This window comes from Sinohyriopsis cumingii, chromosome 16 (assembly GCF_028554795.1).
Source record: "Sinohyriopsis cumingii isolate HCF-2022 chromosome 16, ASM2855479v2, whole genome shotgun sequence".
Lineage (NCBI taxonomy): Eukaryota > Metazoa > Mollusca > Bivalvia > Unionida > Unionidae > Sinohyriopsis > Sinohyriopsis cumingii.
Window position 1 is genome coordinate 73,737,102 of NC_142976.1, and position 26,382 is coordinate 73,763,483.

Genomic DNA, 26,382 nt, shown 5'->3' on the forward strand with positions numbered 1-26,382 from the left:
AACAAAATTAGTAATTTGGCAATTATGCCCGAAAACTGGTCCTGGCAGCTCATTTGTTGTGAACCAAGCATGACGGTGGAAGAGTTTGAAGAACGATGCACAAAATAAACCCTTTATGTTGCTGTAGCATGTTCTTCATCGGCAGTTATTCCCTTAAATTATCGACGATATGACGCGGATATCGTTGAATCATGATCCCTGACGACACAGGGAAGCTATCAGGGTTAGCCGTGACTTTGAAGTCCTGATGCTGTGAAGAACCTGATAATTTATTATGCAAGGTGGGAATGCGTAGTCATACAGTCAAACCAGCTCCAGACTGCAGACGGGAATTTTTCGATTTGTATTGTTTTCCAGTTTCAACCGCTTATGAGGATTAGCAGAAAATCTTCAATGAACATAAATTTCTAGATGTCATTCAAACGAAGAAATCAGGTATATGTCTGCTTATAATTTTCATTTAATAATGTAAATTGCCCAAAACCTATTACTTATTTAGGTACAACCATTCTCATATTATATGTTATTGGTAATTTAGACGGGATTGTATGCAAATATCCAGCGTGCTATTTACTCCATAGATGCAAGGCAAGCACACATGCCTTTATATGTTAAGAGAAGCGTGCACACATTGTCTTTAAGAAATCAATATGTCTCTTAGTGGATTATAATACAAAGGAAGATTACAGGATAAAGTAGGACGTAGAACCATATGTGGAAAGAACCAAATTAGTTATCATTAAAAAAGCATCAGATGGCAGAAAGTAGTTACGACTGGCTGTGAAGTTATGAACGTCTAGTAGTAACAGGAAGCAAAATTCTGCTTCATGTAATTAATCACAATTGTGGAAATGATAAAAGAGTTAGACATTTGAGAAATTCCATAAGAATCCTAATGGGGTTAATGAAAACAGAGCGAAATCAATAGATTTACCGAAAACGAATTTAAACGGAATATTGATGGGATGTAGAAGAATTTCAGATACTTATCCTGAAAAAGCATTTTAATTCTTCAATACAAAACATAATTATTACTGTTGAATGACTATCAAACATGTTTTATTTACATGGGTATAAAAATGAACCAAAGTTTTATGAACAACAATAGATCACAGATATTATCAATATCACAGCAAATAAATCACTTGTTTTGGTCATCGTTAGTCTGTATAATAAAAATGATTTACTTCAGCATATCTACCCCATATCGTGCTGACTCCACCTTTAATTATGTATCCAATCATTAAAAACAGATTTTATTCAATACGCAACGCTAATTTTACCTAACCTATATTCAACTTGCACCATAATGTGATTGGTCTAGTTTATATTATTCAAAACATGCAGTCGTCAAAATATTCCACAGAACTAGTGTATATTTCTTCAAATATGAATCATATATGATCTCCTAAGGGTTTGAATTAAAACGATAAATCACTTCTTTTACCTATTGACAATCGACTTTACTAATTCTGGATACTAACAAATTATAATAATAGATTTCAATTTTATGTATTTATCTTCATTAACCGTTTATAAGAATCCATGTATTTTTACGGATAAATATATTTTCTTAAACAGTTCGGTTCCATCATTCCAATGCTTTAATGTTGATGTGAATTTATCACGATCCTCATCAAATTATTGTGCAAAAATGACTTATTGAAAGAGATGCACGTTAAATCATTATTTGGAATTATTGATCTTTTTTTTTTGTTTCTACTAAAGTTATGATTGTCAGATGAATAAAGTGTGGCATATGTTCTGTATATTTATAATTAAAGTATATTGCAGATACGCATGACCTCTGCCTATTCCAGTCAATTGATCATGATCTCTTACTTTATCATTGGGCGTGATTTCGTAAACTTCATTAACTTAGTCATTACTTCTTACGGACAGGACATATCTTGTTGGAATCATAACACTTCTTATCTTTACTAGTGAATGTCATTTCAGCAGCATTATTTGGACTTAGATTTACGTAAGCAAAATGGTTTCTAAATTGAGAAATATCAGGAAGATCTAATTATGCAAAGTGATTTTCTTCAACCTAGTGTGTCAAGTAATTTGTGAATTGATTTGTGTAGAGGGAAAATCCATCTGGTGTGTATCTTGCTGTTTTTATTGCCTGTTATGTATTTGGCTTTGGCTTACAATTACTTAATGGCTGGATTATAGTTTCAAAATCAATATAGATAAGTATGTAGAACCTTTAGTCGCTACTGATAATTTTTAAATATTGCGACAGACCAGTTTTGTGGCACAAAGTCTATTGAATCCGCTATTTGGCTGCATCCTATAGTATGTTCAAATATTTTAATTCAGAAGAAAATAATTCAGTCACGGCAGTTTCTTGTGTTTTCGGTCCCTTGAGTTGATACTAATTTTGACAAATCTCTTCTTCCACAATAATGACACATATCTATTTAACTGTAAATTTCTCTTTCTGTTATTTTAACTGGTTTGATAAATTTGCCTAATTTCACAGACATTTTACAGACATGTGAAACATACTTTCAAATATAGCTTGTCTATTTAATGACATTTATTAACGAATGTTTAAATTCATGAAGGTTATATTTTTGTGGTCTACATGGATTATCCCTTGCTGGATTTAAAACAAATTCTGTTGTATAAAGACAACATTTCTTGCCAGTATTTTTATATTAAGGTAGGCTATTTCATTTTCATCCAGTTAGGTAAATCTGTATATAAATTTCCTCCTACTGGTTTCAGTCTCTCTATATGCATGGGTAATCATCTCAAAAAATAAAAATAATATAGGTATATCCTCATTAAATTTGCTTTTATAGTTCATCAAACATATATATTTCGTTTTTGTTGATTATGCTTAATGTTTATGTTCTGTGACACCAATTTACAGAAAGAAATCCGCCATTTTCTCTCACTACTAGTGAAATCGTAAATATAACTGGGGCTTTACTGAACCTAATGCTGTGATGTTTCTACTTATTATCATCAATAATTATAAATAAGTATGACAAGTCACAGTCAGTGTGTTGTCTAGGTTCAAAGCTTTGTTCGTTTAAACGCTTATTAGAATGGTCTTTTATACCTCTTTTTAACATTTATAGTTTTTGTTTTATTATTAATTCTTTGTTTTCTCTTCTAGCTTGAAGAAGAATTAAAGGAGCCAGAACACGTCCTTTTTTTAAGTCCTGGTATACTTGTATCAAGCAAATTTTTCAACATAGAATATAATACTCTTTCTTCAACTACAATTTTAGTGCAAACATGTTTCAACTTTATGATATTACTATTTTAATGTTAAGATTAATGTAAACTGTACTATTTTGTATAACTGAGCACTATTTACGGCTGTTCCACATTCACAAGTAAATATATTTTTTTTCTGATTGCAGCATTATCTGCAATATAATACCAGTTAAATTTCATTATCTTCTCACACTTTTTAAATCGTTTGTAGTGTGTGTTTAATTTTACCACATTTATAACATGTAATTAAATCCCAAATAATCATAGAATTACTAACACATGTCCTAAAAAATAAATAAAGTTCTGAATAATCTTTATTGGTATTCCATATAATTTCCAACGCTGAAAGTATCGATGTGCCTGTATTGTCATGTAGTAGACTATTGCAAACATATGCTGAATTGAAATGATGTGCCAAGAGTCTTTGTTGAATCACAGTCATATAATCCAAGGTTTCCTTGTTTGAATTCACTATAATTCAATATTAATGTCTCTTTCTAAGAGTATCATTGAACACTTTGTATTTCCAAGGAATAATACATAATTTTTCACCAAAATCAAAATCATGAGATAACATCATAAATGATTTCTGCCCATATATTAATGCAGGAAGGAATAATTTCTAGATAAACAAGAATGTTTATAACCCACTACTTGACTAGCTAAGAATAAGCATTCTCTAAAACAATATTACTTAATGTAAAATTTCATTCTAGAAGATTCCAGATGTTTACACGATAAACCTGTTACTAAATTTATAATATAGAATGTGGTAAACATCAGGCACACCAGTCATTTATGGGGAATTTCCAACGTTCTGGTTTCAGATTGAGATAAACATATTGTTTACAAAACCGAAATAAATGATTATGTTCACGTAGAAAATGAACTTGATTTTGGACAAGTTCAAGTGCAGAATACAATTACTCACAGCATATAATAAATTAAAAAATAAAAACTAACAAACAGTGCAAATTAAATATACATAACAACATACTTGTAACCTTCATTTCTTAGTTTTCAAAGCCAAAGACTAGAATTGTTGCAGGTTAGTCTAGCTTCAGTATGATACAAGATTTTTTTCTATTTAAAATACTTTGAACATTACCAGCACATTTTTGGCTGACTTGGACTGCTTCCTTTAGCAATTATACATTTTTGAAACACTTTTAAATTTGTTTCTAATATATGGCTTGGTTTAGGTTCGAAGGTAGTACTCAATTAAGGAAAGAAACTGTCAGTGACGAGGTTGGAACACATATTGGCAGCGACTGTGTGCTTAGAACCATGGGGAGAGCTTCATAAAAGCTTCTTTAAAAAGATATTAATCTGTCTTCGTGTTTTATGAAAATATTACTATTGTTGCTTTAGTGTTAATTTAAAAAAATGTGACTATTAATGTTTTGATGTCAAGTGTGAATATAGTGTTTATAGTCTTGGTACAAATTTTAGAGCGGTATTTAAGTGTTTATTGTTTTAAAAACTCAACCATATTGTTTTAATACGTTTTACAAAACTGAATGTCTAAAGGTTTTTTTGGTACCAGGATTTGCTTGTTTTATGAAAAATATAACTACTGTTGGTTTATAGTTTTTTGTTTGGTGTTGATTTTGGTAAAATGTTTTAGTATTTTTGCAAATGTTTTAGTTGATACAAGGGTGGATGGATTAGAATAAAGACTGGAAAATGATTATTCACGGAGTGATAAACAACATTGAAATTGGTAGTGAGACTTCTTGAAAAATTAAAAATTGTGGACGATCCAATTTTAAAAAAGATTGAAAACAGATGACGATCACATGGTGATTTAATGTCTCCTTTGTTTTATTTTTAAATGGTTAAACCTGTTTAGAATAGGGTAAATATCCTAGCATATGTCATGAAATTTTGAAGCATAGGAGGGGAAGGGGCAAGATTTTTAAAGATTTTGAGCATTAGTGTCTATAATGTTTCACAAATGTTTAGAGTCAGTAGCCTAGGATGTTTGAAAAAATTAAAACTAATGGAAGGTGGGTGGGTTATGTCTGTTAGGAAGCCACAATTGGTGGATGTCCATACGGTTAAAAAAAATACAAATGGTGCAGGGTGGACGTATTGATGAGCGTTTTAAAAATGGTGGATGATATTTTAAGGCCTAGGATTTTAAAAAATGGTGTATTATCACATTTTGGTTTCCAAGACGATGCGTGTTGTACACTACTTGCGGTTTGATGTTTGCCGTTTATATTTGAAGAAAATAAATCTTGTACGAAAACAATGACCTACACAAAATGCAAATGATCCAGAGATCTTAGTAAAGATGCTGATATAACGCTGTATTAATTTCGGGACAAAAATATACGAAGCACTTGATGATAAACTTATACTTATGTAACTACGGTGTTTGATGATGCAATATACCTTATTTGTTCTCGTAGATACGCGCCAAAATTAGAACAGTGTTGATTCGTATCGGCCGTATCTTAATACGACTGATTATTCCAAAAGCTGTGTAGACCCTGATCTACTGGCGTATTATGGTACTGACGTCTTAGCTGATCTCAATTCCATATATCGACATAAATATGGCAGATAAGATCATCTGTGTCTAGTATTATAACATTTTGGTCGGAACACTATCATTGAGACATTCTAGCATTGAAAAATAATCATTGCCTATCCTTTTTTAAAAACAAAATTATTTTGAGTACGTTCGCAGAAGAAAATGTCTAATATATGACCAAATCTGATAATTTAGCACACCAAATTTAACATAAAATATTGCACTATCGATATTTCTGAATCATCCCTAGGTTGGCTGGTTCTGCTTCCTTCTATTAATTAAAGGAACTAACTATTATTTAGTTTTCTGTTTAGACTGGTCTATGCACCAACAGCCAGGAACACGTAAACTACAGTCAATCAAAGGTCAGCTGATTGGAATAACAATGGCAACATATCTTACGTTGGATTTTCGTTTTATGAATTATAGAATCGTAATAATAAATCTAGTCATTTACCTCTGTGAAAATATTAAAACACAAGATTGGATAAGGTATGTCAATGCTATTTTTTAAATCGGTTGATAAATGTTCAAGGAGACTTTACAAAGGCTAAATCGATGAGGACTGACCAAAAGTTTAGCGTGGATCATTCATGAGGTGGTCATTTAATCTCCAGATTCTATTTCAAAGTGAACATTTGAAATCTCTTTTGTAGTCTTCTAAATATCCTGACTTCCTTGTGGTGGTTATTCCGTCCTTTACGGGGCCGAGGCTTTTGCTTTATGGGTTGGTGTTGCCTCCTGTTAGTCCTGCAATCATGGAATGGAGTTTTTCGAATACAGGATTGATCTGTTGTTTTCGTGATTTTGTCATAGACTCTGACCGATCTTCTGTAGCGATTACACTGTATTAACCATTTTAAACTCTTCAGTTCGGTAAGAAAATGTATGTCTGTATGATTCGAGAATATGTCATCTGAAAGCATAGGAAATATCATGTATATTCTAAAGTAAATGTTGTGAAAACGACTACAAATTTATTTCCTGCATAATATTTTGATGCAATTGCAATAAAGAAGGACATGTCCGGGAATATCGGGAACGGTTGGCTAACGCTTTGCGTATGCTCACCATATCAGCTTCTAGACTACATAGAAGATTGGCTACCGCGCCTTTTCTTTGGTAATACATTCGCTGCTGAGGAGCAGAAGCATGGTCTGGTTGTCAGCTTTCTTGGTGTTGTTTATGGCCTCGAACTTTCGCGTATGGTACTAGCATCAGGTGAAACAAGTGCTTGAATTACAACGTGTTCTTACAGGGCTTCGGCAGTACGGTCCTCTGGACATATGCGTATATGCCAGAAACGACTTTTGCGTGATCCTCTAGTAGTTCGGACCTGGAGAAGGCGCGTGGTTAGTGACAGAAAACCTATTACTGGTTCGTGTGTTCACTTTCAGTGCGCTGGATATGGTCGTCGGTGGGGTGTAGTGTGGATATGACGGCCCACTAGCAAAGGTTGTCCCAGTTTTCACAATTATGACATGACTTTTGGGGATCCACTTGTATCGGAACGGTCTTTACTTCAAAATGTGAAAATGTGTAGCTCTATCGCCCCAAATCTCACTAGCCGCCAGCCTGAAACCTCGCCAGTGAACTTTTCCAGATCCATCCACCTCATCCGCCGAGACTTACCCCACCCCGACTGGTCGTCAGTCGATAGCGCCTATAACGCTTGGGTATTCCAAAGAAAATCCAGGGCATAACTATGAGGACGTGTGGCTAGGTAGTCCACGACTGTTTTGCTGGACCGACTTTCCCGGTAGGACGCGCTTTTTCACGAGTGGTGACGGCTTGGCTTGTATTCGGGGGATCGATGAGCGGACTTTGGAGGAGACATGGGTTCTCGGTCATCTTGGCAGCTTTCTGCCTGTTTCAGGCTCCTGGTTGCCTCAAATAATGTGGCTGTTATGGGCTCTGGCTAGGATTTCCCGGGGCTGGCGATGGTGTTGAGTCAACCATATTTCTGAAGTTCACCTGGGTTAATCGTCCATGTTTTGTAGATCCTACCCTGACCTTTGGGGTCTGTAGGTGTGGCTAGGTTATTGGCGGGGACTTTTGGCACCATCGGGTCGGCGTTTGTAGCCCGGCAGGCCACATGCAGACTGCTGTTGGCTGCTAGACTTTGGCGGCCAGTATTGCTTCCAGCCTACGAAAATAATAGTGTTTGGTTATCTGCCTCTTTCCCGAAATAGTGTGTTCAGGCGATCGATGCTAGGCATTTTGATACCTCAATGTAATACTCGTGAGTAAGCGGTGGAATGCTATGGTACTTATTCTCCAAATACACGTCAGACGCCTGTTGCCTCTCGCTGTCGTCACTGGCTGACAACACTCGGGAGTGGTGCGTTAGATAAAGTGAGGCACAATATTTTCTCCCAAAAAAGGTCGCCAGTTGTTATCACGTGGTCTGCCCTCACTGTTGATATTTGTGTGCTGCTATGTATATCATGGTTAATAACCTTTCTCTAAATGGCATTTAATAACTGTTTGATGTCGCTCACTATGGTGTGACGCAAGTATATGATATCGCACCAATGCTACTTTAATAGACGCGTTTTGATATTTGCGTGGCCCGGTGACAAACTGTGCTAGGCTTCAGAGCTCTCACAAAGCGACGTTTCTAAATTGTCTTCTAGCCCTTGCTTCTTTTGTTTTGTACGCCTGGAGCTCCCTCCACTTTGATTGCATAGTCGGTGGCTGGCAACAGTGCCGGCCACGAATTTACAGCAGATCAGGAGCCTCATCCGGTCTACTTATGCATCAAACAATGCATCAAAGCGTTTGCGCTTTTGGAATAACACGTTGTTGTTCTTTTTTTGTTGTTCTTTTTGGAAGTAGGAATATGCAGAGAGGGCGTAGCTACTTGAATAAAAAGTCTTCTAAAATTTGTGAATTTGTAAAATTAAATATGTCTAAATATCAAAGACAGGATATGTGTGCAAACGTAAATTAAAATTTAAGTCCATTGTATTTTCTACAAAATTTATGTATTGCACGGATCGCGAAAGCAGAGATAGCTCTGCTCATTCATAAGCTTTCACAACAATGACCGTAAACGTTGGTCTTAATTATGGTAAAATGTTTAATGTAATTAAAATGAATTAGGAGTAAGCACTGCAAATTTCACGAAAGGTGGAGGTAAAATGTACATTTATTACTAAATAATTGCAGTTGCATCAGTTGATAAATGAAGGGAAGATTTCCATTGGTCAGAATATAATCATGTGATCAGAACTAGTTGCGTTTATTTCTGTTTAACTGTACGGAGAACCACTTTATACTAACTTCTATAAATAGTCACGTACAAATTAATTAACGTAAGTGGGAGGTATACACATTTCACGCCTTTAAAACGAAATAAAAAAGGTGGATTTATATTTTATTTAGAAAACTAAATAAATTGATTTGACAGAATCAAATAACATATAATTGCTGTTTTTCTGAATATAACTAATTCTTTATTTGACTAGATTTGAAAAAGAAAAGCCGAGAAACTCAAAATCTACCAAGAACATTGGAGCTTCTGCACTTTCACTGCACATCGTTACAAATGAATTTAAAACTATAGGTAAATGGATATAGGGATTGCGAGGAGGGGGGTTGGGTTCTAAGATTAACATTATAACAATTTGATACACAGTCCTACAATGTAAGACGCCGGCCTTGATAGGTCAGATGTGGGGTGGGTAGGAGATCCGCTACAACCCACATCGTCACTGTTATCTAGTTTCGATGTCTTGCACTGTTTGACTATTGGACCCCCATCACTATAACCATTTAGCGATAGTGTTAATTTAATTTGTAAGTAGCCATTGTAGGTAATCTAAACCGGTATCCAACACGAAAATAGATTTAAAGACGCAAAAATTGGTTACTCACGTGTATGGACAATAACGATTCACAAGTCGCAATAAACTCATGATATCATGAAATCCAAGACTGATTCGTATGTCAAACCAAACACAACAACACATCCTTTGCATTGAATATTGAAATTCTACTCAGATAACATATGCCTATTTAGATAAAGCATTAGGACCATGCTGAGGAATGTTCAAAACCTTAGATCGCCTACCACTGGTAGAATTTTTTGTTTGCTACACGTTCCAGATGAAGAAGTCCCTGTTTTATAAATAGCTACGTAGCAGACGGGTCAACAAGAATTCATACGCTTAAACAGGCCCTAAAACTGATAGGAAATATCTTATAAATTGAACAAAGAAACAATACAAAGTGAATACAATTATAAATAATTGCAATTATAAGAGTTTAACGTTGTTTTTTCTGAGTTTATCGTGGTATAAACTGTCAGTTGCCGACTCACAGCTTACATAACGCCCTTCGGGCGTTATTTGCTGTGTAATTCGGCAACTGACAGTTTATACCACGATAAACTCAGAGAAAACAACGTTAAACTCTCAGTTAAATTTGTGCATTGGCTATGGTGTCTATGGTGTCAGAAATGCTTTAACAATCCAAGTACAACGTTGTCAACTTCAGAAGCAGCCAGCAAAATAATAATAATAATAATAATAATAATAATAATAATAATAATAATAATTTATGATAATAATAACACTGGTCAACAGTGAAATCATTACTGACTTGAAAAGGCCCTAATCTGTAGTATTTTGGTGTGCCGAACACGAATATAACCGTGAAAAATTTGTATTGGCTCTCGTTTTGAAGATATTCATATACCTCATTTTCTATGTTTCACTGTGTAAATTTCTCCAGTAGGACTGCAGCAACATCCGGAATAATGATGTAACATTGCATAATACCATCATGCTCACATCATCCACAGTTGATTGCATCATTTTCTGATGCAATGCAATACTAATGCCATGCGGCTGCTGAAGTAAGTTGACGTCAGCAGTGTACTATACATGTGTAGGCCTATTATACTAATGCCAGGCGGCTGCTGAAGCTGACGTAAGCAGTGTACTATATAAAGCCCAATCAGATAGGTTCAGCATTTAAAATATTTTAGACGTTGTGCGAGACAGTTCAAGCTACTGTTACATAAAACTTATTATTTTATCCATTTACGTACAATAAAGAACAGTAATGCCTCGAAAGTGTGTTAATACCGCGGACAATTTTTGCTATATTTGTGGGGAAGTGACATTTGCCAACCAGAAGAAAAGTATCAATTCTCAAGTGAAGAAGGCATATCATCTTTACTTCGGATGCAAGGTTGGTGACCAAGACAAGCCTTGGGCTCCGCATATATGCTGTGCTACATGTACAACACAGCTTTCACAGTGGTTGAATTGCAAAAGGTCATCAATGCCGTTTGCAGTCCCAATGGTGTGGAGAGAGCCAAGCAACCACCTAAATGACTGTTACTTCTGCTTGGTTCCTCCTCTTTCCGGCGGAATAACGAAGCGAAAGAAGTCGAGAATAGTCTACCCAAACATTCCGTCTGCATTGAGACCAGTTCCACATGGTGAGGGACTTCCTATTCCAGAACCTCCAGCAGAATATTCTCTTGATTCATCTGACGAAGACAAAGGTGAGTCGACCTGTTCTTCTCCTGGTCCATCAGCATGCAGTGATCCAGATTTTCACTGTGGTGCATCATCAACCCCACACAGAATAACACAGGAAGAACTAAATGACCTGATTCGTGATTTGGACTTATCAAAGAACAAGGCAGAATTGCTAGGATCAAGACTCCAACAATGGAATCTTCTAGAAGAAGATGTCACAATTACTGCATATCGAAAGCGCCACCAGCAATTGGAGCCTTTCTTCAGAAAGGAAAGTAATCTGATATTCTGTTCCGATATTGAGGGCCTCATGAATGCTTTAAAAATCACTCATGACCCACAAGAATGGAGACTATTTGTGGACTCTTCGAAACTGAGTCTCAAGGCTGTGCTTTTGCACAATGGAAACATTCTTCCATCTATTCCAGTAGCGTATGCTGTCCACATGAAAGAGACATACGATAACTTAAGGCAGCTACTGAATTCCATTGAGTATAACAAGTACAGCTGGCACCTCTGTGGTGATTTGAAGGTAGTTGCCCTTTTAATGGGACTGCAGCAAGGATATACAAAATACATGTGTTTCTTATGCGAGTGGGATAGCCGAGCAAGGGAAATGCACTACATGAGGAAGGAATGGACTCACAGGCAGAATGTAGCCATTGGAGAGAAGAATATCCAACACCCAGCTCTGGTTGAGGCTCAGAAAATCTTGCTGCCACCCCTTCACATCAAACTAGGTTTGATGAAGAACTTCGTGAAAGCCATTGACCGGACTTTGCCAGCATTCCGATACCTGCATGAAAAATTCCCTCGACTCAGCGAAGCAAAGATTAAAGAGGGAGTTTTTGTGGGTCCTCAGATTCGAGAGCTTTTCAAAGATGACCGGTTCAACAACTTGCTGGAAGGTGACGCGAAACAAGCATGGAATGCTTTTCGCCTAGTTTCTACAAACTTCCTCGGAAATGTTAGGGCAGAAAACTATAAGGAACTAGTAGAAGACATGTTGATGAAGTATAAGAAACTTGGCTGCAATATGTCTCTAAAGATTCACTTCCTTCATTCCCATTTGGATTTCTTTCCTAGCAACTGTGGTATTGTTAGTGATGAACACGGCGAACGTTTTCATCAAGATATCGCAACAATGGAACAAAGATACCAGGGAAAATGGTCCACTACAATGCTGGCTGACTACTGCTGGACACTCCTCAGAGATGCTCCCGAACAGCTGTACAAGAGACAGGCGAAGAAATCTAAGATGTAGTCAATGACTTGATTTTTTATAGGTAGGCTATTACAGTTGACCTTTTACTATTGGAATGTATTTCGTTATGTAAACATTAATTTCTTGCAGATTACAAAAAAACTAGAGCCAATTTTGCAATTTGACTGTCATATTCGTGTTCAGCACATAAAAATTGATAAGAATTGACTAATTTTATTTCAGTAACATGACTTTTGTAAAAATTTGTTGTCCAGTGTAATGAGGAGTTTGTATTGCGCCTAATCTTTTTAAGCTCTAAACACTTTACAACATAAGAATAACACCTATAAGATAAAAAAATCAAAACCATAATGATATGATTACAAAAACAAACACCATGAAATTAGAAAACATAAAATAACATGCTAAGAATATTCAAGGTAGGAAACATTATTATGTCTTTAAGTTTGTTCTAGCAGTCGAAATAAGTGAGTTTTGAGAGCCAGCTTGAATGTGATCACTGTGTCTTTGTGCATAAGTTCAGTGGGCAATTCATTCCACGTTGCTGGGCTCTGATATGCAAAAGAACGCTGTCCATATGACTTTGTTTTCATAGTTGGAATAATGAGTATACGATTGTCAGAAGAGGAGCGTTAAGTATCTTGCTGGTGTGTACACATGGGTGAGGTCGGATAGGTACGTTGGACTAGAGTCCGACAGTGAAACGTAGCACAGAGAACAAATTTTGTGTTTGATTCTGGATCGAATGGATAGCCAGTGTAGGGTACAGAGCAGCGGGGAGGTGTGCTCTGATCGTGGTACTCTAAGTATGATCCGAGCAGCTGTGTTTTGAACTTTTTGATGCGTTCTTTTTACATTATTGTAAATAATAAATTCTGTCAAGTTGCTTTCGATGGAAAATTGTATTACTTTATACTCTTCCATATCAAATTTAGGCTTGCATGCCAGTGTGTGTGTGTGTGTATGTGTGTGTGTGTGTGTGTGTGTGTGTGTGAGAGAGAGAGAGAGAGAGAGAGAGAGATAGAGACAGACAGACAGAAAGAGAGAGTACCTTTCATGTGTTTTGCAAGGAATTCTTCCGGAGTATAAAACCTTTTGTGCTCAACTGAGGTCACACCAATTTCTATATCCTTTGCTGGAAAAGAAAACCATAAATTTGAGTGTGCTAATATTACTCTGTTTCTGTATTTATTTGTCTCTCCATCGATCACATATCTATTTGCATGTCCCTTTGTTTGGTCAAATATTGCTTACAGTATGAAATCGGTAAATATTTTCTTTCATTCATGTTGCTCTTTAGAAAGAACAGTCAATGGACTAACATACAGTGTCACCCATATAAAGTTGCACCTTCTGAATACGAAATGTAGTAACCATAATGTATGGGTTATGTCTCAATTATGTTCTTAGACGATAGTAACATTGAATACGAAATGTTATAACCATAATGTATGGGCTATGTTTCCATTATGTTCTTAGACGATAATAACATCTGAATACGAAATGTTGTTGTCGTTGCTGTAGCGTTTAACGCCATTTTTCAGCACAAGATAGGGTATACATGTCGGCCAGTATAACTGGTGGAGAAAGAACCCTGGAAAACCCCAGGAAGAACCACTGACCCACGAGAAGCTACTGGCAGGCTTTCTCACATACCCACGTTAGCCGAGTCTGAGACTCGAACCCACGCAGACTGAGGGGAGATGGCAGTGATCCGGAACGGTGAGTGCTTTAGACCACTCTGCCACTCGGAATACGAAATGTAATAACCATAATGTATTGGCTATATCTCCATTCCAGTCTCTTTGCAGTAACAATGTTTTAATAGGAGACTAGCGAGATGTGTTGGAAGCTGATACATTTTATTTTAGAAAAAAAAAATAATATTCGGAACGAGTAGTTCCAACTTAGTTACAATTTTAATCCGACATTGAAAGATGGCGTAGAGATGCTGTAAATATACTTGGGGTTTGCCCATCGGTTCGTTTTTTTGTGCAAATTTGTTGAATAAACAGTACACTGAGAATTCGTCCTTCCTATACCTGTAACTTAGTCAATGGAATGGTTCACCAACCCTCGGATCAGTATGTTAAAATATAGCTAACTGTTTAAAAATGTCGCTTGATTATATTGCTCAGTGATAATCATGGGTGACAATTGCAAGACTACGTAAGTTATTTTTTTTTTCTTCTGTTCATAATATCACAGCATTGGGATTCTTGCAAAATCTCAAAGGCCTATATGAAATGCAGGACGTAATACGCTTTTCGAACTCCCCAGTTCAATAAGAAAAGATGTGGATGTTTGGAGAATATGGGGTCTAAAAAGTAAGAAATATGAAGTGAATGCAAAATAGCTGAGATAAATGTGTAATATTTTAATCAACTAATTGTGTCAGTATGTATTTATTTATGTGTGTGTGTGTATGTATGTGTGTGTATATGTGTGTGTGTATGTGTGTGTGTGTGCGAGAGAGAGAGAGAGAGAGAGAGAGAGACAGAGACAGAGAGACATAGAGAGATCGAATACTATTACCGCAACTACCCATGCATAGCTTTCCTCCGAGGATGCTAGTTCTTGGAAGCATACGTTCGAATAATTCTCTGCAAGTATTCTTGGGAAGTTTCAGACATTTCAGATGTGTGCATCTCTTCAAAAGCCAAGCAAGAGCTAAGTCGGAAAAGTTATATAAGTTGTCGGTTAAAACAAGTTCATGTACTTGGTACTTGGTTAGTTGAAGAAGGTGTCCGAGTGTCCTCGGAGTCCTATTCCATGTGATTGAGGTCCAAAGACTCCTGTCCCTACAAATATTGTACCAGTACTTACATACCAGGCTGACTTTTCTCAATAACTCGTACGCCGAAAGATACTTGAAAATCTCCAGTATCAGCTGAGCAGGAAGTTCATTGCAATGTAGACCTCTTGGAAAATCGAACCATGGAGTTGTTGTGTAACACATATAAAGCTGATTCGGTTTTCTCTTTCCCGTCCCACTTTTGGTTCCTCCGAAATCGCTTTTCTCAAGGAATCTCAGACTCAACTTTGACATATCTGCCACTCTTAAGGAACAAAGTGCGACTAACTTTTACTTTCACATTAGTAAGTTTTTTTTAAATCATCCCAAAATAGAACCGTTTTGCTGACCTACTGTCACAACGTTCAATTTGCAAGTTCCATATATGTTTATCAATGTTATGATGTATATTTAGTATCGCCTTGATGACGCAATAGAAGCGGCAAGTGCATATGCGATAAAAGTAGGGGAGATATGGCAAATGAAGTTCACAAACATGCGGGTAATATTTAACTGTCTCAGCGAAACCTAGTTTATCTGGTATGTATTACCTGGATTTAATCATGAGCTTGTGCATTGCTTGCCTAGATGTGTCTCTACAGTGTGTTTGTGAGTTGATGTCGTTTTGATGGCTAAATATAATCTCATTGCATATTCGTACATTTTGTTGAACATTTTATTGTGTATTTAATTAGGCGCAGTCTTCATTATCATTAATGTTCATTTTTTTAACGTAGATATGTTCAGGCCTATTTCGTGGATAGTGTATTGCCTAATGTACAATTTCTATAAATAAATAAATAAATAAATAAATAAATAAATAAATAAATAAATAAAATTATAATCTGATGATAACGATTTTTCCTTGTTGATTTGTTTCGTATTAGAGGTGACATGGAGGTGCCTTAAAAATGTAATTAATTATGAATTTCTGAATCCCCTGCTACATCGGCATATTCTTGTCTATTTTATCAAATAAATAAGCACAACCACCACCCTTTCTCCCCTCCCACACATATTCTCCATGATTCTTTCTTCAAGAACGGAATGACAACAGATATGTGTATATTATTCTGGTCAATGACGAATCGAAATGTCGAAACAAATTAACCATTCACTCTGTTTTAGCACTGACCGCATATGCATGCTGTATTTTAATGTAGAATCAAAGATAAAGACGAGTGTAGTGAGGGATTTAAGTTCCAAAGTTAAAGCAGAACTAATCAATGAAGTTGCTCTTTACTATGATTGACTGACAGGTAATGGCAGTTCGGAGTCAGGTATTATTGGGATATCGGCCAGATAATTCACATTATCTGAGGTAATTCATAGATACCTGCTGCGAAATTCACAATATTTGCTATCACATGTGATTACTTGGAAATAATACTTACTAGGTTCAGGTAATACATAATTATCTTATGATAAACTAGGATTATTTGAAGCAACTATGTCTTACCCAAAATAATTTGCGTGAATTTAGTTCCGTTTTAAATCCCTCCTCCTATTCCATAACTCTGATTATTTAGGGTAATTCAACATATACGAGAGAAATTTACAATAATTCAATATACTTTATGTTAAATATATTAGTCTTAATTGATACGAAATTCAGGTTATATATATATATATATATATATATATATATATATATATATATATATATATATATATATATATATATATATATATATATATATATATATATATATATATATATATATATATAATAATAATAATAACAACAACAACACCTATGATAATAAACATGCCGATGCTGTATATTAGTGTCAGGTAACAAATAAATGCATGCCTGATAAAACTATTTTTATCTGGTAGACATCTCTAAGTTACATGAATTTTAAAACTTTCGTTTGCGTTTAATTATCACTATCGACCCCAAAACCAAATTTTTCTAACATAATGCAGATACCTGCTGTGACTTTAGAAAACAAAATCAGTTAATATATATATATATATCTTATTAACCTGTATATATTTGGAATTAGTGTCAAGTAACATAGAAATGCCTGCAAGATAAACTAAGTTTTTCTGAGGTATCTATATATTACCTGTCCTCTTTGAATTTAACTTGTGTTTTAATTAGCATTACCGACTCCTAACTTATTTTTCTTAATTGATTTGTGGATACTTGCCGTCAATTTTAAATAACTTTATGTAATGTATAGTTACTGCGAGAAAATTTTAGTTAGGTTCAGGTAATACAGGTGTATATTCCATATAAACTCAGTTTTATTAAAGGCACTGTGTATGGAATCAGGTCAAAATTAACTGTTCCGTTTCAGTACCCACGAATGTAGTTCTAGTCTATTTTTAGAATATTTTTTCTTCTCTCATTTTGGTGGTCATAGAAGAGTTAGATTTATCATTTTTGATAGAGATTTAAAGGTAATTGTTTATTCTTGAGAATATGAGCTCAGTGTGTGGATGTCCATGTGTATTTCGGAGACAGTGCACAGTGAGTAATAAGGCCTTGGTGATTATCCGGAAGTGAAATCTGTGTTCTTTTACATGCTGCTCTGGTTACTGTATAGCCTCTCAAAAAATGCAGGTGAACCTTTGATAAGAACTTCACCGTGAAGTCATCTTTGAAGGTATTTTAGATTTACATATGATTTGTATTGATTGTCACACAGTGGAAATGTCAGTACTGAGAAACAAATGTAGAGAACATATAGTAAAATTAACTGTGTTCTATGTCCATAAAACCTGAATTTGTGTTAATTCCGTCTGCTGTTGGCAGGTGCATCGACTCGGTAACGTAGGCTTCTCGTATATATTTACTTGTTACTGCATTCTTTAATATGAAGAGAAAAATATACATAGTAGATGGTTTTATCATTAAATGTTAAAATTTGAAAGGCTACAACTAAATTGATAGTGGCAGAACAAAGTTACGGGTCCATTTAAAAAAGAGAGAAGAAAAGAAAGTTCAACAAAACATCACGAGAATATGGAGGGTAATCTGAAGGTGCACTTTGTTTCAAAAATAGGAGAAAATAAAAAGAATTTAGTTCTGGTGTATACAATATAAATACGGGATCTTTAAATATACAAGGCACAGACGAGGAAACATATCGGACAGAACACACACACACACACACACACATATATATATATATATATATATATATATATATATATATATATATATATATATATATATATATATATATATATATATATATATATATATATATATATATATATATATATATATATATATATATAAGCAGCGTGTATGCCATCTCCACTTTTGCTCTTACTTTCTCAGTCCAAGCGTATTTCGATCATATATATATATATATATATATATATATATATATATATATATATATATATATATATATATATACTCGAAAATATAGTTTGATGACGAAAATGAGTTTTACAAGAAAGAAAATGTTGAGGATTTGCAAGAAAAGGACATCACTAAACACTCAGACTCAGTGTAACGAAAATATATGATTGCACAAAACAGTGTCCCCAATTAATGCTGAGAGTACACAAATCAGATTCCCAAAACAAGTCTTGTACAATACAGTTTCGTAGACGTAACTTTAACAACACCCCAGGAAAGGACCGGAATTTTTTCTTTTCTTCTTGAAATACGGTGTAACTTATGTTGGACATAGCTGTTACATTTCATAGTAATCGGATAAGAAAGTGAATACTTGTTTAATTATTTATAAAAGTGATTGGAATTATGAATCAATAACATGTGCTATGTTATATACCGTTTAATAGATGGAGCAAATATCTCTCTCTCTCTCTCTCTCTCCCTCTATATATATATATATATATATATATATATATATATATATATATATATATATATATATATATATATATATATATATATATATATATATATATATATATATATATCTGTGTGTGTATGTTTATATGTGTGTGTGTGTGTTTGTGCGTTTATGTGTGTTTATGTATATTTCCTAGAGATTACTGTATGGTTTTACGTACTTATATATCTCATCTTGTAAATGCGTTAGCTGACGATGCATTTCTCTTGCCTGCATTCTCGTCTCTGCTGTGTCTCATAATCTTATGATATGTATAATCCGTATTTTTATAACCTGATGTAATCTTTGCTGAAAAGGTAATGAAGTCAGTTACACAGTCAGACATAGATAAATGCATGCACACGCATACACGCATACAAATGTATATATTCATAAACACGTGTCACGTAAGCACATAACAATATAGACGTATTAACATTTTCGAAATATTATCATCATCAAGCAAATGTTCAAAGATCAGTGCCATGCTAAGTCAAATGCTAGTTAGCTCTGATTACAGATTTGCATAATTAAAAGGTATTGAGATATTTCGTTTTGTCAATACGGTAGCTGATACAGTACAACTGTTGTATTTTTGTCACTTTTCTGTTGTATTTCAAGATCCTGTATTATCCTGAATTTGATTAATCTGATGTAATCTCTGTTGAAGAGGAAATAAAGTCACACACACACACACACACACACACACACACATACATACATACATACATACATACATACATACATACATACATACATCTATGCATGAAAAGCATTAGCTAAAATTCCAATTTCATTACATTGAATTTCCTAACAATTTATGGACAAAATAATGACCATAAACGTTAGTCATCGAGGATTAAATATAGATTTTCCCGTCTTCATCTCTACTGCCATAATTTACCTAATTAAAGTTTGATAAACCAGTTTATATTATGTTCATGCTGTTTTTGACATTTAAAGATTAAATTATATTTACCAGTCAACCATACTAGTCTTGAAATACTTCTGACACAACATGTGCCCACACCGAAAATTCCTATTTAAAACTGCATCCCATACAGTTCTGAGTTTTGCCAATTTCATCATCACGGTCAGGTATGCAGAATTTTTGCTAAAACTTTGCAAAGTTTCCGCTAAACCCAGAACAGTTACTTTAGTTAAGTTTTCTATTTTATGTCATCTAAATTTCAGATGTTATAAACAAATTACGTTATCCAGTAACGCAAACCGTTTATCTTATTTCTCCTCATGATCTATTAGAATCACCCTCACATCTTTGAGTAGCAACTTTCTATTGCACGTCTTCTTGATCCGACATTTCGGAAACAATGTTGAAGATGTCGTACAATTATTTTTATATTCAGTCTCTATCACATTTTATGTTACAGTTTGTAACACCACAAAAAACCATGTAATAAGACTCTTTAAAATACACTTATACACGTCTAACACATTATTCGTTTGACCTAATTGGTGTATCTATGTATCTTGAAACGAAATAACTGAAAATTTTGCAAGCATCGACATTTTCGTTTATATTGATTTGGAAGAGCTGAACGTTAGCCAGCCGATGATCATTAACAAGTAATACGTAACACGTGTTATTTCCGCAAGAAAAAATACTGATTTCTGTCAACGCATTATCAAATATGTTTTATTTATAAGGCATAAAAGGAATTAAGTGTAATGAAGCAAAAAAAAAAACATTTTATATTATAAACAAAAGCGCAGAGATTATCAATATCACAGCAAATAAAACACTTGTTTGGTAATAGTAATAGTCAGCATAATAATATGATTTGCTTCAGTATATCAATTCCGTATTGTGCTAATTCCACCTTTAATTTCCAGATTCGATCCTTATAAATGTATAATATAAGTATATGAGTAATTATAATTGTACCTTACTTATTTTGTAATTATCATCAGGATCTAGTCCACGTGGTCAAAAAATGCACGGGGTCCAATTTATCCAATTTGTCACTATTGAAACATACAGATCTAAGTTCTTCACAAATATCAAACAGAATTAGTGTGAATTATCTTCACATCAATGTTTTGCAGATCTTCTAGGGTTTAAAATTAAAATGAAAATGTTTCATCACGTATGTTACATGTTGTCAATGATCTTTATTAATTCCAATTTGAGTATGGCATGTTATATATATATATATATATATATATATATATATATATATATATATATATATATATATATATATATATATATATATATATATATATATATATAAACTAATTTTTCACCATTTAGTATAGAGAAGATCTTTCCTTGATACAATTCAAACGAGTGAATAACGGAAATATTGCATAGAGGGTGGGAAAAGAAATTCAGTATTGTTACGAGTGGAGAAGGCCAAATATTTTACTTGCGTTTTTCAGCCACAATACAGATTATATCAGTTATTCACTCTGAGCAAGATGAGTTTCTTTTTATGTTCTACTCAGACGTATTGTCTGGCAGCATGGACGTCAGAATAAAGTAGCAGACCTTTACTCTATATCGCACGATAATATCTATGTTCTGTTTTGTTTTATTAGCACAGAAAATATTAGTAGTAACACGATTCTTCAAAGTAAAACAGTACATATAAATAGAAAATGATTGCTGAACAAAAGTATTTCCATATTGTAGGATTTGTACGTGGTCCTCATGTGAGGCGGCCTTAATTACCACGAGACCAGAAAGCGTCAACAAGGCGCTCAGATTTGTTATCGATATCTATTGGCGTGGCATTGAAAAATCCTTCAGTATTACCCTCTAATAAGTTACGAAAATTATTTATGATGGAAACTCCAATGATTCACTACATATAATAAAACTAAGTACTATTCTTATTTAAAATTTCTGTAATATTTAAAAAAAAATGTTAATAGTACTGTTTTGCATTTAATAATAAGTATGACAATCCATTTTTTTAAAAACAATAGCTAAGTCTTGTTTGCAGTTGATCCACATTCGCAAGTAATCGTTATTGGGTTGTATTCTCCGACTGCAGCATTATCTCCACTATATTATTAGTTAGATTTTACTATATTTGTACAAAGTTTACATTATTTGAAGTGCGTGGTTCGATGTTACATTTGATCAAGATGCATACTTTTCCTACAGCTCTAACATATTGATTTCATGTATGTATAGCAGATATTACGTATGAATAGTTCGATGTTAGCTTAGAAGGCCAGGGCTTCAGCTTGTCAGAACGATACTGTTATAACTTACTGTATATCAAGACGCTTAGACATGACCTAATTTAATGGTAAAACATTTTGTTCTTTCACAGAAATATTAAACGATTCTTCAGCACATATCTTCTAGCATTCATTTTTATAGTTTTCAAAACTTTATCATCTTTAAACACCTCATCTTGTGTGCTTTTTCTGCCATAGAGATAGAGACTGTTTGGAAAATATTTCTTTGACATTTCCCTATTTACGTTTGCTAGTGTGTATACTGCAGGTGTCTTAAAATTACGTTTATAATTTTTTAACATTTTTCTGTGAAATTATGATGATAGACATTTATGAAATTAGATTAATATTTTGAGATACTAACTTTCTCACCTATACAATATTCAGTAATTTCATAGGTATCTATTATTAGATAACCAAATAAGTTTATTCATTACTTAGATGTGCCTTAATGGATAAAATAATTATTTGATCTGTGATATTATTTATTATATCCATTGGTAATGATTGAAAATATCTCCCCCATTTTCAGGTATCATTGTCAATTATGTATTTCCAAGATTTATCCCAAGAGTTCAAAGATACCTTTTCATTACAGACGATATTTTGTCTTTATAAATCCGTATTATTTCGGTTATAGAATTCTTTTCCTTTATTAAATTGTATCCTTTCTGGTTTTCGCTTAAGATAAATTCGTCTTCCTGTTTGTTCCCACTTCGTTTTGTGAATATTTACGTTAGAGAATTTATTTAATTTTTTTTACATTTTACTTAAGTGGTATTTTTAAAATTTTTGGTACCAGGCTTTTAGTGTTCGTTTTCTAAATTGGAAAAATGGTATTGTGTCCTTTTTTCCCCAAAATAACGATTATTACTATTTTGTGAAAAATTTGGCTTTGTGTGTTTTTGCGGTTTTGCTATTTCTTTAATTTTGAATAATTTTGCCTTCGTGTCTCTCTACAAATTTGAATATGAACTTTGAGGGTTTGTTTTGCAAAACATTTACAAGTAATGTTTTGGTCTTTCTTTTGGGGGTGTAAAAAAGTGGTTATTTTTATTTTAGTGCTTATTTTTTTTAAAAAATGGGAATAATGGTTATTTGATAAAGATTGGTGTTTATTATTATTTTGGGTTTTTTTTTAATGATGATACCTTTTATTTTCTTTGTGCACAAATTTGATTAATTGTGTTGCATTGTTTTGTACAAGTTTTGCTTGATGGGACGGCAGGTGGTTAATGGTTTTTGAACGATTATATTTAGACGGGTTAGAGCAACTGAAATTGGTGGCTGGAAATTCTTCGTGAGATTTAATGATAAATTTAAAGTTTTGGACGGTCATGTGTTAAAATATTTGAAAATAGTGGAGGGTTACACAGTGATTTAGTGTTTATTTTAATGGTTAAAGCTGGATGGAATTGGGCAAGTGGTAAAGGAATTTCTAAGAAATTATGAAGAATAGGATGGGGAAGGGGCTAGGATTTTCCAAAACATTTTAGCGTTAGTGTCCATACTTTTTCAAACATTTTGGGAGATAGTAGCTTCCGGATATTGTTTTTAAATGGTAGCGGGTGAGTTGCCTACGCTTTTGCAAAAATCTATAAATGGTGGAAGGTCATAACGTAAAATATTTGTTAAAAGGTGAAGTGAAATATGTTTAGAAATGAAAATGGTGAATTTCACATCATGGTAAACATTATTTGAAAATGGTGGCGAGTACTATGTCGTCTCGGATTTTTAAACAAATTGACACAAAACATCTTCCGCACTACTTACGGAATGAAGCTTTCCCTTTATATCTCAAAATGTTTCATCTCCCCAAACAAGGTCCTGCCTCAAAAAGAAATGAGTCCGACGCCTTATGAACATGAACATATAGCGCTGCATTTTTTTTCGGATACCATTCTTAACGTCGTTTTGAATACATTCGCTGAGGAAAATATTTAATTCATGACCGATTTGATAATTTAGCAGACCAAATTCCATATACAATTGTTGTTTCTGCTTCTTCACTTTACTGACTGGCACTTTAGTTCAGGGAACAAATTATTATTTTGTTCCCTGATTAGATTAGTTTCTGCACCAAGAGTCTGGAACAACTATATCACAGACAATAAAGAGTGGATTGACTGGAATAATGGTCGCAACTCGTGCTTTGGATTTCGTCTTCTAAATTGTAAAAGAGTATTAATAACTCGAAAGGTTTTCCTATGCAAATATATTCAAAAAGACGTTTGTATAAGGTTGGTAATGTCTATATTTCAATGGTTGATGCATTTGTATGGGAACCGTTAGAAGGCTAAACAGTGGTTGATTGGTAAAAACATTACTGTGCATCTTTTATAATGAGATCATATTATCCCCAAATACTATTTCAAACTGAAAACTTTGAATCTCTTTTGTAGTCTTCTAAACTTTCTGACTTCCTTGTGTTGGTTGCTCTGTCCTTTATGGGGTCGAGGCTTTATCTTGCTAGGTTGGTGTTGCCTTCTATTCATTCTGCAATCTTGGGGCGGAATGTTTCGAATACATGATGACCTTGCAGTTCTCGTGTTATTTTCATAAACGGTGGCGGATCTACTGTCACATTCACGCTGTAATAAACATTCTAATATCTCCAGGAAATTGTTATCCGGATATTCCAAGAATATGTAATCTGAAAAAGTTAGGAAATATTAAATGAAGTTTAAATATTGCAAAGTACTAAATGTGTGACATCTTTATTGGTTCATCTGCAAGGTATGTATGTATGTATGTATGTATGTATGTATGTATGTATGTATGTATGTATGTATGTATGTTTGTCTGTCTGTCTCTCTGTATGTATGTATGTATGTTTGTCTGTCTGTCTCTCTGTATGTATGTATGTATGTATGTATGATGTATGTATGTATGTGTTGAGGAAATTACTTTAGAAATTTATTTCCGAAATATAACCTAATATTTTTATACAACGGCAATACTTAATGGCATAACAGTTCTTTGTTTAGTTTAAAATATGTATGGTGCAGACCAATGATCCTGCTTATGGGCATTACATCTTGAAAAAGGTGGTTTGGTTTTCAAGAAAGAAAGCTAAACATTTCGTTTTAAAATGAAAACAGAAGTTTTGACTGGAAAAGAGGCTTCCCCATCCCGCCTATCATTGACGGAGGTGCTTGAGAACCTAACTTGCTACTAGGCCATGTAATTCATGACAAAAATGCATGTACTATGGTCAATGATTGATTGGGTCAATGAGTGCATGGGTATGTACATTATAGCCAGCACACCACACATCTCCATCTCATTCCACTGAATGTGAATAATTATCTATTAAACATATCTTATCAATGAGACAGTGAGGCAACTGATTAATTAAATTACAAGCCAAGCGTCTTTGTTTGCTTATACGTTGAGAACTCAGACATTTTTACTTAAATTTACTGTATATAATGTACAAATTCACATCATTGTAACTTTGTTATTTGGTCTCCCGATTTAAGTAACATTCTATCGATTGATCTAAAGGTGTGTGTAACGTTTGAAAAGAAAATATCATATTTAATAGTTGGAGCTTAACCGATAGATCAAACGAGAATAAAGCAGGTTTGTAAAATTTAGGAATTAGCCAAATAAAATTATGTCTAAATTTCAAAGGCATATTCCGTTGGCATGTAAAGGCTAAAAATTAAGTAAAATATATTATCAACAATATTTATGTAATGGGTGGGTCACAAAAGCATAGATAGCTCGACTCACTCAAAATCATTGCCATGTAGGAGGAAATCGGACTTAATTTTGACAATGTGAATTCCCGTAAGAATTGTGTGATGAAAACAAGCCACTAGTCCTGGTGTTTTAAGGGTACCCCAAAGCCAATCAAAGCTGTGTTCTTTGTTCTGGTGGCAGCTGTGAATTATTGAAAAATATATCCAAAATATCGATCTGAAGCCATATCGGTCAAAGACATAAGCACAGTTGTAAATGTAGGCAGTGGACCATTTATATATTAAATTTGTCCATATGTATGCAGAACGAAAATACTGCAATGAGTTCGTTAAAAAGAAAACTGG

General features: G+C 34.1%; 2 protein-coding genes across 2 annotated transcripts in view; both read right to left on the reverse strand.

Annotated features, from left to right (window-relative positions):
* Window positions 1–1,018: 1,018 nt before the first annotated feature.
* Window positions 1,019–15,652, reverse strand: LOC149780786 (uncharacterized). Its single transcript, XM_089937862.1, has 3 exons — window positions 15,038–15,652; window positions 13,554–13,637; window positions 1,019–6,698 (listed from the first exon to the last, which is right to left on the reverse strand). Exons 1-3 carry the CDS (start codon window positions 15,549–15,551, stop codon window positions 6,403–6,405), a joined length of 894 nt encoding a protein of 297 aa, XP_089793988.1. The 5' UTR covers window positions 15,552–15,652; the 3' UTR covers window positions 1,019–6,402.
* A 5,094-nt stretch (window positions 15,653–20,746) lies between these two features.
* LOC149780787 (uncharacterized) overlaps window positions 20,747–26,382 on the reverse strand; it is a 78,043-nt gene continuing 72,407 nt past the window's right edge. Inside the window, exon 8 of the mRNA XM_089937863.1 lies at window positions 20,747–24,983. Coding sequence (XP_089793989.1) covers window positions 24,697–24,983 — 287 coding nt within the window. The 3' untranslated portion in view covers window positions 20,747–24,696. The remainder of the gene's footprint in view (window positions 24,984–26,382) is intronic.